Raw genomic sequence first — 12,398 nt, 5'->3', positions numbered from 1 at the left:
CCCATGTAAAAAGAAATTTGAAACATGTAAAAAGTGTTTTCTTCATGTTTGATCAAGAGGTCATGTTGTGCCCAGCCACTGTGATGGTTCATGTGTCCTTATTATGATGTTCCCAGCATCAGACTACAGTAAATACCTTAAATACTACAGTACTAGTCAGACCTCTAGAGTAAAATAAACTAGTTGTTGGAGTATCTGGTATTTGGTTGTTATTCCCATGTGTGTCTGATCATCATAAATCAGACCATTACTAAGGAAGTTAGACACTTGAACTATTCTCTCTAGTCAGACATGGGTACTCTTCTTCCACAATGGACCTGTATATACAGGAAAATCTTTGCTTCATGTTTATATTGCTTCACATAATTTCTGGGTGTTACATTTCTCTAGTATAGATGAATGATTGTGTGCTTTAAATCTGAATTTCAAATTCTAAGTGCATATATTTGTGTGTTTGAAGTTAATAGATATTGGCCACAATATTCTTTTGTAAAACAAACATGGTTTATCACTTTTATTGTTTCACTAGCTTTTTGTATAGAGGGTTAAAATGATCGTGCTTTAAAGTCTCTTGATTAATGATCACATTACTGCCCATTTAATAAGGTAGGCCCTTTATGTTATTTTTCTTTCCATCCCAGGGTGAAGAAGAATGGGCCTATTGTGAGGAAACACTTCAAACACAAACACTTGAAAATGCATTTTGCTTTGATGAGCTATACCCATAATTCATTATAATGACGAATCAATGTCCTTTTGCTTTCTTTGAAATTTATGTTTAAAACTTGGGGAGTATAAGACATTGTTATTCAACTTGCAAAATATTGCACAGACAGCCCCAGAACTGATAAGAATTGTGGATCATGCTGTGCATGGTTATTTTTTGTGATATTAGTCTGCGATTAAACTAGTGGGAATATATTTAAATTAAAATATTTTAATTATTAAGTCAGGTGCCACAATGTAAGCAACTAAATCATGTAAACTCTACCTCATAGCAATCAAATTTGTGAAACATATCAAATCTCAAGAAGGTGGCTTGTGCAACCTTGGCTTATCCAAGCAAGACATCTAGCATCATGTTGGTCTCTTGTCCTTCCATCCACACAAGCATCAAACTTGTGTGCATCAAGTTCTAAGCACTGTGTAGAACTCTTTTAAAAAATATTTTTGAAATATTTTTTCAGCAATGGCTTTTCTTTTTCAATCAATTATTTTTGACTCTGCAATTTAACCTTGTCCGAAATATGTATATCATACGGATATAGACAAATATCCCAAGGAACACTTTTAGGAGCATGCAGTTGCTGTGAAATAGATTTCTAATTCCACATTGCATGTGTAAAGTACAGTAGGTCAGCAGCCACAGACAACAAGTTGACCCTTATTAGGGCTTATCAGCAGGGCATAGCTAAGATTGCAGAGTTTAAATGTTTCATCAAAACATTTGTTACCACGATTTACATCATTTTCACATTAGTCATTATTAAGGATCAGCGTTGAACTTAGACACATTTAGACAAGACAAAAGGACCGAGAACTGAGAACTGAGATTAAAGTAAAAATAGAATAAAACTCTTAACTGAAGAATATCATTCCTCTCCTTCTTTCTCACCAGTCGACACTGCAGGACCTTGAACAGAGGCGCCCTCAGCTGGAGAATCTGATTACGGCAGCACAGAACCTGAAAAACAAGACCAACAATCAGGAGGTCCGCTCCATCATCACTGACCGCAGTGAGTACTGCTGTATACAAATAACCTCGGCACTAAACAATGTGCCACACGCTGAACGCACAGCATACAGTATCTACTGTAACTAGTGGAGGAGGAGTAACTAGTGACTAAAACGCGAATCTTGAAGCTCTTTTGCTTCTAGGGTGACGAGATAACTTCCAGGAGACTAGGATGCAAGTCCATGTTAGTTCCCCTATGACCGCAAAACAGCGCATGAGTTACAGTGACAGAGATCGAACAACTATATTTTTTCAGGTCAGAGCCAAGTTGTGGTGAAGAAGAAGCATGAGCGGCTTTATTTTAATACTGTATGAAGAATGGAGGGAGAAGGAAGTTTCTCAAGAATTAAAAACACTGATTTTAAGTGCTGTGTAAAATAGTTCTCTTATTTGCACTTAATGGTTCATGTTAATGAAATGTAGTGTCAAAGATCCCACAAATTTATAATTCATGTTATAAGATTCATACTACATGTTTCAATAGTTTAATTAATAATTCTTGGTATCTGCTTAAAGACATTGTAAATGACATGGTATTAAAAACTTGAAATGTGCAATTTACACAGAAACCATACAGTATATAACTTGATGATCAGTGAATGAGCAAAAATGTGACAAATAAAATAACACCCTCTCCCTAAGGGAGACATTTTGGAATTTTATTTACCTCATCAGGATTAGGGTATTTCACCATAGAAATGGTCAAATACGCCACTTCCAGTACACCTTCAGGTTGGCTGCTTATGTACAGTATGCACTTTATAGTGGTATTACCATTTGAACGTTTATCACCTTCTCATCATAAGCAGCTTAACAATAACGTTGGTTTTACAGCATGTCATTTACAGTGTTGTCTGATATTTTAAAGTGAACACAGTTGTTACCTAGCCCTTTTATTTCCGCAATCTCTGAGTTTCTATTGCTTTATTGCCTGAAAGGTTTTATTTGCTGTTGGTTGTGGTGTAAAACTGTATAGAGAATCTGAATCAATCAACCTTGACTTTCTGTGTGGGCAAAGCCTGATAGATAAGTACCCATATAGTGAAAGTTTAGACACACAAGGTGTTGGCAAGAAGCTTCAATGAAAAATAAGGTCTAATTTTATCGCTTTTGACAGCAAGACTTATTGCTTTTGGAACTTTTCCCTTTTTTGTCTGTGTATCCAGTATGTGAGGTCATTTAGTGGAACTAAAAAAACACACTTCGTGTCAGAATTCCAGTAACGTAAGCTTACAGCCGAACTATTAGGGTGTATTTATTGCTTGTCATTTATTTTTTATTGTCACTTGTCATAAGATCAAGTCTACATACCTTTTTATGTCTAGAGACTATGTAAAATCAAAATCAAATATGGCATTTCTTTCTCAGAGTTACTTCAGAATTTTTACAGTACATAGATCTTTTAAAAGCAGACTCTTTGATTTTCATTTTGCCCCACCTTTTCAGTCAGGCTTTTAGCGGTTTTGGCTGTGTGTTATTATTTCAAGTGGTGATTTAAACTTTGTCTAATGCCAATGAAAAGTGAATTAATGAAGAGTAAGCTGCTGAGTGACTCGATTTGTTAAGGTCGTCGAGTCATTGATCCTGGTAATAAAATAGACCAACCTGTTGTATAATTGTGGCTTCACAAAAATCGTCCCTCTGGAAAACATTAGGCCAATAGCAATCATTAAAAAAGAGTGAAGAGGTGACATGATGTGTGGAAGAGGGTGGAAAGTGGGAACAATGAGGAGGCAAACTGTGTATCCAAGAGCCCGTGTCAAGAGCCCAACTTAAACTGGAATGGTGAGATAAAGTTGGGTATACAGTAGGTGAAAACTGATCAATTTAAAAACATATTGGCAGTGATCAAATACAAATCTGAGGAGCAGGAGAAGAATTTTGCCGTCTAACGACCATGGGATCAGCTTTTGGAGATCTTACGCATGATCATTATTAGTTAATAAGTTGGCTTCTCGCTTTGATCTAGTATGGTGCGGACAAGTGCTATGCTTTTCTGTAAACATTTAGCTCTAGGGGATGATAACTCCCTCTGGTGAAGGATTGTACTTATTTTGTAGTCATCACAAGGATGCAGCAACAGAATAATAATGGAATTTTGTTGACGATGTAATTAGCGCGCATGTCTCTTTGAACAATCGATTAATTTGTTTCTGATCTCAAGGTGCAACTGAGTGGTATCTTTTGGAGGACAAAATTAATTCCTATTTTATTCATTTAGCTGTTCTTTCTGTTTTTAATACATACATGTACTGTATAGGTGAATTAAGATTCTAGCTTTAAAGGAATTTTGCAGAATAAGACAATATCCATGCAGGAACAGAAAATGATCTGGAATTTTAAATTCTGAATAAATATTGCAGCTATATGTATTACATCACATTGTTACTGCTAATGGTTTTCTGATAAATAGGTTTATACAGTAACTATCAACTGGGTTTTGTTACCATTAACATACGTCTAACCAACATGTTAAGCTAAGTAAAAGCATGTTTATTTTAAAAGTATTTTTCAAGGATATGGTATCAGTATCCTTTCCCTTTTCTCACACTCAGCACATCTTAATTTATTTGTATTGCTTTGAATGCATGCATTGATGCACATATTTCAAAAAGGTGCCTTTCTTTCATTAAATGGAGAAAATCACAAGTGGTTCTTGTCTGCGAGCATTAACAGTCTACTGCAATGTTTTCTCGTACCAAGAAATGTTTAGATCTTGCACTGGGTTAAAAATGATAGATGGAGAGAAAAAGAGACACATGCATGCAAGGAAATTAATACCTTAGCAAAGTAGACTCTGTCAAGTCAGCGCTATTAAACTGCGCTTTCCCCTGGAGATTGATATGAGAAATCCAACAAGAAACACAATTTATTATTAATACACTGTAGGCTTTTAATAAAATATCCTGTTACGATTTTTCTTCTGGGAATTGTTTATTTTGACAAATCAAATTTTGCATGCACTTTCTTCCTAATAAACTTAATCTTAACAAATGAGAGATTTATTGGGCTTTAGGGTTGTCTTTTTGTGTTTGTTGAGAACAGGGCGCAGGTTCTTCCAAAGAACTGTCTCACTGAGACAGAACGGGAGTAGTGCCTCGAAGCAGCTGGAGCTAATCATGACAACACCTGACTAGGATGTGCAGTTTTAAGGGTTACATTATTTTTGCTAGATGGAAGCCATCCAGCAATGATGTCTCAGCACTTCCGTTTCTATGTCTTGTTCCTGGTGTAAAACCTTTTTAGCAATACAATGCATTCGTTCTCTCCCACAAACAACTGTTCAGTAGGTCATATGCATATGAATGTTGTCTGGTTGACTTAAGTTAAAGTTTTATTACAGAATAACATTTCTGCAGCATCCTGTGCTTTCAGTGCTGTGTCTAACACAAAGTTAAACAAAGTGACGTAAACTGGTGTTCGAGAGTACACTAAAAAAGTAGTTAAATACTTCTGTGTGCACAGATCAATGTTTTTTTAAGAGACCTGTTGTTGTCCATCTGTACTTGTCTGCCATACAGTCAAGAATTTCCAATCCAAAGTCCCAGTATGGGAGCACTGTCTATGTCTGTGAACACTGTCCTGTAGGAGGCGCCATTCTTTGGATGGGGCATGATAAACTGGAGACTTAGTCAATAAAGATCCCGTGGCTCTGATCATAAGAGCAGGGCTGCTAACCCTGGTATCCTGGTTATATTACACTTTGGCCTTGCATTGTGTGGTTTAGCTAATGTCTCCCTTTATAGTTCAGTTTTGAATATATAATCCTGAAGGTCGTATTTAGGATGTCATCATTGTCTGCACCTCAGTCTCTTCTGATGTCCTTTGCGTAATGGAAACTCTGACACACAACTTGGGTATCCAAATCTACTTGTCTGTCATGAAGGTTCCTCCAAATCTCCAGGTGCCTTCACTTGTTAGGAGAGGTATTCCTCAAACTTTCCACCAATTGCATGTGTTGAATTTCTTCATCCCAAAAAGATTGCATTTGGTGAAAGGATAGGTTAACAAGTAATTCTGTGTTTTTTTTTTCTCTTTGGGCTGCTGAGTTTCAGATCAGGAGAAGAAGTAGAGGTAGAGGTGTCCTTGTATCAGTGCAGCTCTGGGAATGAGACAGCACTTTAATAATAATAATAACAACAACAATTGCTTACACTTATATAGTGCTTTTCTGGACACTCCACTCAAAGCGCTTTACAGGTAATGGGGATCCCCTCCACTACCACCAATGTGCAGCCCCACCTGGATAATGCAACAGCAGCCATAGTGCGCCAGAACGCTCACCACACATCAGCTATTAGTGGGGAGGAGAACAGAGTGATGATGCCAATTCATAGATGGGGATTATTAGGAGGCCATGATTGATAAGGACCAATGAGAAATGTGGTCAGGACACCGGGGTTACACCCCTACTCTTTTCGAGAAGCGCCCTGGGATTTTTAATGACCACAGAGAGTCAGGACCTCGGTTTTACGAAGGACGGCGCCTGTTTACAGTATAGTGTCCCCCTCACTATACTGGGGAAATAGGACCCACATGGACCGCAGGGTGATCGCCCCCTGCTGGCCCCACTAACACCTCTTCCAGCAGCAACCGTAGTTTTTCCCAGGAGGTCTCCCATCCTGCTGAGCTGCAGTGGGCTGACAGCTGTGAGTTGCAGAGTGATGTGGCTGCTTTATCGTATAATAGGGATCAAGCAAGCAAAGACATATAGCCATGAAGATGCAAATCTGAAAAGGTGTAAATGCTGAAAGCCAAAGTTGTGGGGATGCTCAATAAAGTCTGACAAAAAACACCATACCCAGACATGTGGAGGCATCACACAGAGCTTTTCTCAAGAATCATTCATTCCGAATCTTCCTGACCTGGAGAATACAATATATTTGTTTATTAGTTTCAAGCAAAGCTGGCTTTTGTTTGCCAAATGCCCCTGGAGAGTGTCTAGAATATTTTTTTCCATACCTACAGTAATCCACTCATCCAACATCCCCACAACATTTTTGTATTTTTTGCATTGTACAACTGTGAACCACAGAGTACAGTATATTCACAGCGACACACAATGTCAACCAAAATAAGAGACCTTTGTGCTGTGAGGATGCAAATGTGGGGATTTAAAACTGGAAGCATTGGCATCCCATTGACAAAGCAAATCCATAATAAATTCTAATGGCTCAGGATATTTTTCTTTCTATCAGTTACTGCTCTCAGTGTGCCCAGCAGAGTCTCTGAACAGCAGGGGAATGTTACAGCAAGGCTATGATTTCTGAGAAATTTGAGATTATTTAAGCAAAAGATTTGCAGATATGAGAAATGTCAGCAATTAAGCCTGGTGCTCTTTTACAGTGGGAATACGTTTTCCCAGAGCCAAGTTAGCATTTAGGAGTTTCCAATAGCACACTGGAGTGTGAGGTTACATTCTTTAACCTGGTTATGGTTATCTCTGTCAAGTCAAGTTGTTTGTTGTCCAGCTTTTACTTTGTATCTCACCTTGAATCCAGTATTTTTCTAAATTATTTTCTAATCGTGGTACCATCTTTTCATGGAATTACCATAAGTGTGTTTTGTGCAATTTTTTTTCTTCATTTTTAATATGTTTTCAGCATTGCTTCTTGGTTTGAGACCATTTTGGTGCTTTCTACAGTTCCCATTTTATGATGATATTCCTCTAATCTGCATGAAATGCTTTATTATATTAAGCTGTTTTGCTTACAGTACCTTGCCAAAGTATTCATGTTTCTCCAGTAAGGTCCCATTTTATTTCATTTCGAATGATGTACAGTATATGTATTTTTATAAAGTTCTTAATCAGGACTTGAGTGCTGAAACTGAAAATTGTTAAATGTCAGCAAAAGCAGCAATGAAACATCACAAACTAAAATATGTTGATTGCATAAGTATTCACCCCTTTGCTTTGGAAAACCTTAATTAGTTCATTAGTTCAACCAATTTACAGGTTTTATATAATGAATGCTCTGGGCATGTTATTTAATTAGAGGAAAGAGGGAAATAAATGTGTTAACCAGCAACAGCAGTGCCAGAAGACCTTTAATAAGGAGAAGGGGGTAGCTATAAACTCAGGAGTAATTATGCATGTGTCAGGTATAATAAAGGTAAAATACCTTCAAAATAAATCTGTTTAGATGCATCCTTTCAGAGGTGATGTCTCCATAGAGCCCTGAAAAACACATTCTAATTTTTTCGTTATGTGTCAATTAAAACCACAGAGCAATCTCCCATAATCGCGAGTACAGTTCAGGAGTATGAATCTAAAAGAAATAAGGTCTTAATGGGGCTGACAAGTGGCTTATCAGAAGAAAGGTCATTGTTTGGAGTACAGAATGGGTGTTATAGCCTGGGTGCTGTTCTTACAGATCCAGTATTCGCTCTCCTCTAAAAACAAGTACTAGTTAGTTTTACTTGAGAGCTTGGATGGCATAGTGCAACACTGGCACAGTACCACCAAGGCTGAAAGGTGTGATGCTCAACATAATAATAATTATGTAGGTAGAGATTGTTATAAGTCCTTCTATTCGACTAGCTTGTAATCATGCAGTTTACAATTTTGCTTTTTGTAAAAGACGTTCCAGCTCATTTAAGTTGGAAACATCCTGAAAGATAATTGAAAACCCAGAGGTTGGCCTTAAAGTGATGTTTCTTGGATATGATGAGCTGAAAGATATGAAAATGTAGTGCCAGTTTTGTCACGATGCGTAGTTTAGGACCCTATGCAGATGGTATAATCTGGAAGTAAGTGGAGAAGGACAACAGGGAGGAGACGATGAGGATCAGGACGGGTTGACAGGGGAGCGTGATGATGGTGATCCGGTGCTCTGGGGTGGCGCGGCGCAGGCGGACGACTCCAAAACAGTCCAAATAGGGAAACCAGGGCACAGTCCAATATCCAAAAACCGGGAGGTCCATCCGAGACAAAGACAAGAGGGAAAACAAGGAATGGGGACATGGAACCAGGAAGTTAAAAATAGAGTGACGAGGCCAGGCGCTCTGAGCCCCGGACTCAGCTGGTCAGGACGCCGTTAGGAAGCCTAAGCCTTCAAGCTGTGGACGTACTGTAGGGCGTCTCGATGGTAGGCGGGCCTCCGGGCGTCCGTCTTCCAATGCAGAGCCCGGAGTATCGAGAGCACCCGGCTTAAATAAGGAGGGACAAAGAGAGGGCAGGTGCAAATAATGATCTAAAATACAAAAGAGCCGGAGCACCCTAAAGAGGAGGGATTATGATCATGACAAGTTTTCCACCTGGCGGAAAGGCACCGCTGTTTGTGTTCTAAGACCACACGGCGCAAAGAATGACATCTCCTTCATCTCTTGTCAGAGTGGTTCACGCCTTGTCATAAGCTGTTCGAAATCGATGTCTATGAAACAAAAACAAAACTCTCTTTATGAGGGAGCCGGGGTTGTCCTCTTTATCAATAGATAAGCATCATGTCACGTGAGCATTGTTTACGTGACATGTCTTTATTTACCATCCATGCACAAGGAAGTATGCGTTCAGACGCAGTGGCTCATTTATATAGAGTATGTGGTGGAGTTTTTTTGTGGCATTTGGATCGGCCAATTAATTCCTTTCGTGTTCCTTTACTCAAGACCCTGCTGACAGACCCCGGCTCCTCAGTGCCGGAGCAGCAGTGAGTGGTGTCTTAGGGGGCCTCCCTGTTGGTTTTCTCCCCCGTGCAGTTGACAAGGTCCAGGCGCAGTGGGAGGAAGTGCAGGGGGCACTGCAGGGCCGAAGGCTGCAGCTGCAGGACATGCTGAAGGACTCCAGCCAGTGGCTGGAAGCAAAGCAGGAGGCCGCGCCCCTGCTACAGAGAGCCACGGCCAGGCTGGAGTCGTGGAAGGACATATCCTACACCGTGGAGGCGCTCAAGAGGCAGAACGCAGACCTGAAGGTAAGCCGGACTGCAGGAGATCAGCAATACTTTGAACTCGAATGGAGTTTAGAGTGAAAGCTCGGGACAACAGGCTAGTTCAATCAGCCACATCTGTCGGTCATTTGCCAGCATTCCTGATGCCATTTCCTCACATACAAAAATCTATACATACCGTACGTGATCCTCTCTTCCTGGCACGCATCTCCTCCTCTCCAGCTGCCCCTTGCTCTCTCCTCACTCTGCAGGGGGGTCCTGGCCTCCTCGTCCTCTGGCCAGGAGGTCAGCCCTCAGCCGAGGAGGTTAAACCAGACTTACTATGGCTAAAACACCATATACTGTAAACCTTTCAATACACTTAATTCTTGAGTTCTTCCTAGTGATAAATAGCTGGAAATGAGAAGAGCAAAATCAACACATATTTTCCTAGCAGGAGCAGGCCCCTGGGCAGCGTATGATTGTGTTAATTACAGTGTGTGATTGGGGGTGCGTTTCTATTCTGTCTCAAGCAGCTTTAGTGCATGGTGAATAGGCGAACATTACCACAGATAAATTAGTTATTGTAGACATCAGATTTCCCTTAGAAGCTTTAGAGAAATGAGAGGTAAAAACATCAAGAAATGGCATCCCAGCTGACACTGTATTTGAGGTGTACAGTATCTGTTTGGCAAACTCACGAGCTCTGACCTGACCATGGATAGTTTCCCTCATTCTTGTAGTGTTGAGGTGTTATTTCAGCGTGTGTTTTGACTCGAGGCAAAGAAATGACCAGAAACGACATTTACAGTACAGTCACCTGGTATGGAAGCAATATACAGGGAGCAGATTTCCACTAATGATAATAGAAAATGATTTCCAGAAACTCTGCGGTAAGGTAGTACAGTTTTCATTCTTGCAGCTCCTTTCACCCTCATTTATTAAAACTTATCAAACCACTGCTGCTGAGGCCCAAATCTTCTCATTTAAATCTTGAGGACCGAATGCAGCCTTAACTAACAGAGACTGTAATCCCTACAGCAAACTCAAAGCATAAACGTGTCTTCAGTCCCAGAATGAGGATTAATCCTTACTAAGCACAAAACAATCTGTATCTTTATTTCTTCTCATCCCTGTCCCACGCGCTTTCAGAGAAAAACTGTATTTTTACCTCTGATACTTTAGCCTATAATACTTACTGAAGGAAATAATAAAATGTTTCGAAAACTAATTACAATTGAGATGATTTAAGAATAAATCACCCTCCCTCCAAAACTCTTGGTTGTAAAATTAAAACTCTCAAGAAAGTCAGTGAGATAGGAGAACATTTCTCTTTTTATAAAATAAATGTTGCACCTGCAAAACAGGAATTAAATCTAGAATATCAAATATTTATCTTCTCTGCATTTTATTAGTATCAGAACTTTACAGAATCAAGGTTGAGACATTGTTAAATCCTGCCATTGTCTAGGTATTTGCTTTTGCAGTTTAGTAGTATTTGCTTTTGTAGTGTCCATTCACATATATTATACAGTTGGTCAGTAGATACTAAACATTATTCTGCAGATGAGCACAGCAGAATGCATTACATCTCAACCAGTAAATACTTTTTTGTATTTGTCTTGATCACAAACATACAGTATAGCCATCTATGAAATAATATTGTGAATATCAAGATTTAAGAAGTTTAAATGGCTCCCCATAATGTTCTTAGGAGTAGTGCTGTACATTTTCTAATAGGACTGACTACATCCATGAATAATGCCACATGTCTTTTCTTGTACTCATAAGTTGTAATGAAAATTCTGGGGCAATTTTAAATGTCTGGGGATATTTTGAGTCTACTGGGTCACCATTTAGGTTTTAGTAATTAACTCAACAAATTCTAAAATAAACCTTCTGACTACCAGTGTGTGACTGTAAAGCAACACCACAGCTTAAATGAATGTGATTTTGGAAGGGTTAGTTGAAGCATTAGTCTAAACAAAATGCGCTAGTCGCATTTGCTTACTTGTTTTTTAATTAAGTGATTTAATTGTCTTCACTCACAGACTAATAACTTTGCAAGTGTCTGTTGATTAAAGAAAATTAGAAATAAACATAAGCGGTGAAGTGAATGCATGCATTTCAATTTCAAAGTCGCTTAATATAGTCTGTAAATTCGGGGGATGACAAGGCCAAGGTAGAGAGGGAGCGTTTGGTGGAATGTCACAATGAAATTAAGGTAATGAAGTACTTTGAATGCCATTTTGATTATTCAGATGGAGCTTGGAAATAAATGGGGCCTGAAAGTAAAGAAGAAAAAAAGAAACACTAGTCATTAGTTTAATTATAAAAATCCATTACATCAAGTCATGTAGGACAGAAAATAATGGACCTTTAATAGAATGGCCTATAAGACATTAATTGCAACACTCAGTTTTTAATCTGAGAAAAGAGAGGGACATGTAAGCAGCCACTCTTTAAACACTAACCTTTAAAAAAAGTGACAATGACAAATACTTTATTGTTTTTTTTTTCCTTTCCGGGTTATTGCATTGCTCATATTTAGCCAATGAACTGGTTTCCTCACGAGTTTGGGTCTTAATTCTTGAAGTTGTCGAAAGAGTTGCTTTCAACCTTTTTTAAATTCAAGTCGCAAGTTGGACAGTTACCGAATGACTAGTCAGTGAAATTCCCACATTAGAAAAAGTGCATGTGGTCTTCTGTTCTAATAATTTGTTACGAAGATTTTCAAAACACATCGATCATTTATTTTTTGTTTTCTCTTACATTCAGATAATTGTGTAGAAATACTTCAG

The 12,398-nt window shown here is 38.8% G+C and overlaps 1 protein-coding gene across 13 annotated transcripts in view; it reads left to right on the top strand.

The window, feature by feature from the left end:
* The window catches only part of dmd (dystrophin), a 728,682-nt gene that overhangs the window by 522,312 nt on the left and 193,972 nt on the right, over positions 1-12,398 (top strand). For all 13 annotated transcript variants that reach the window (XM_088646795.1, XM_088646880.1, XM_088646889.1 and 10 more), the window contains 2 exons: positions 1,619-1,736; positions 9,431-9,642. In XM_088646795.1, coding sequence (XP_088502921.1) covers positions 1,619-1,736; positions 9,431-9,642 — 330 coding nt within the window. The remainder of the gene's footprint in view (positions 1-1,618; positions 1,737-9,430; positions 9,643-12,398) is intronic.

Source organism: Lepisosteus platostomus, chromosome 2, assembly GCF_059453375.1.
Source record: "Lepisosteus platostomus isolate fLepPlt1 chromosome 2, fLepPlt1.hap1, whole genome shotgun sequence".
In the NCBI taxonomy this organism is placed as follows: Eukaryota; Metazoa; Chordata; class Actinopteri; order Semionotiformes; family Lepisosteidae; genus Lepisosteus; species Lepisosteus platostomus.
This window is presented reverse-complemented; position numbering and strand designations above follow the sequence as displayed.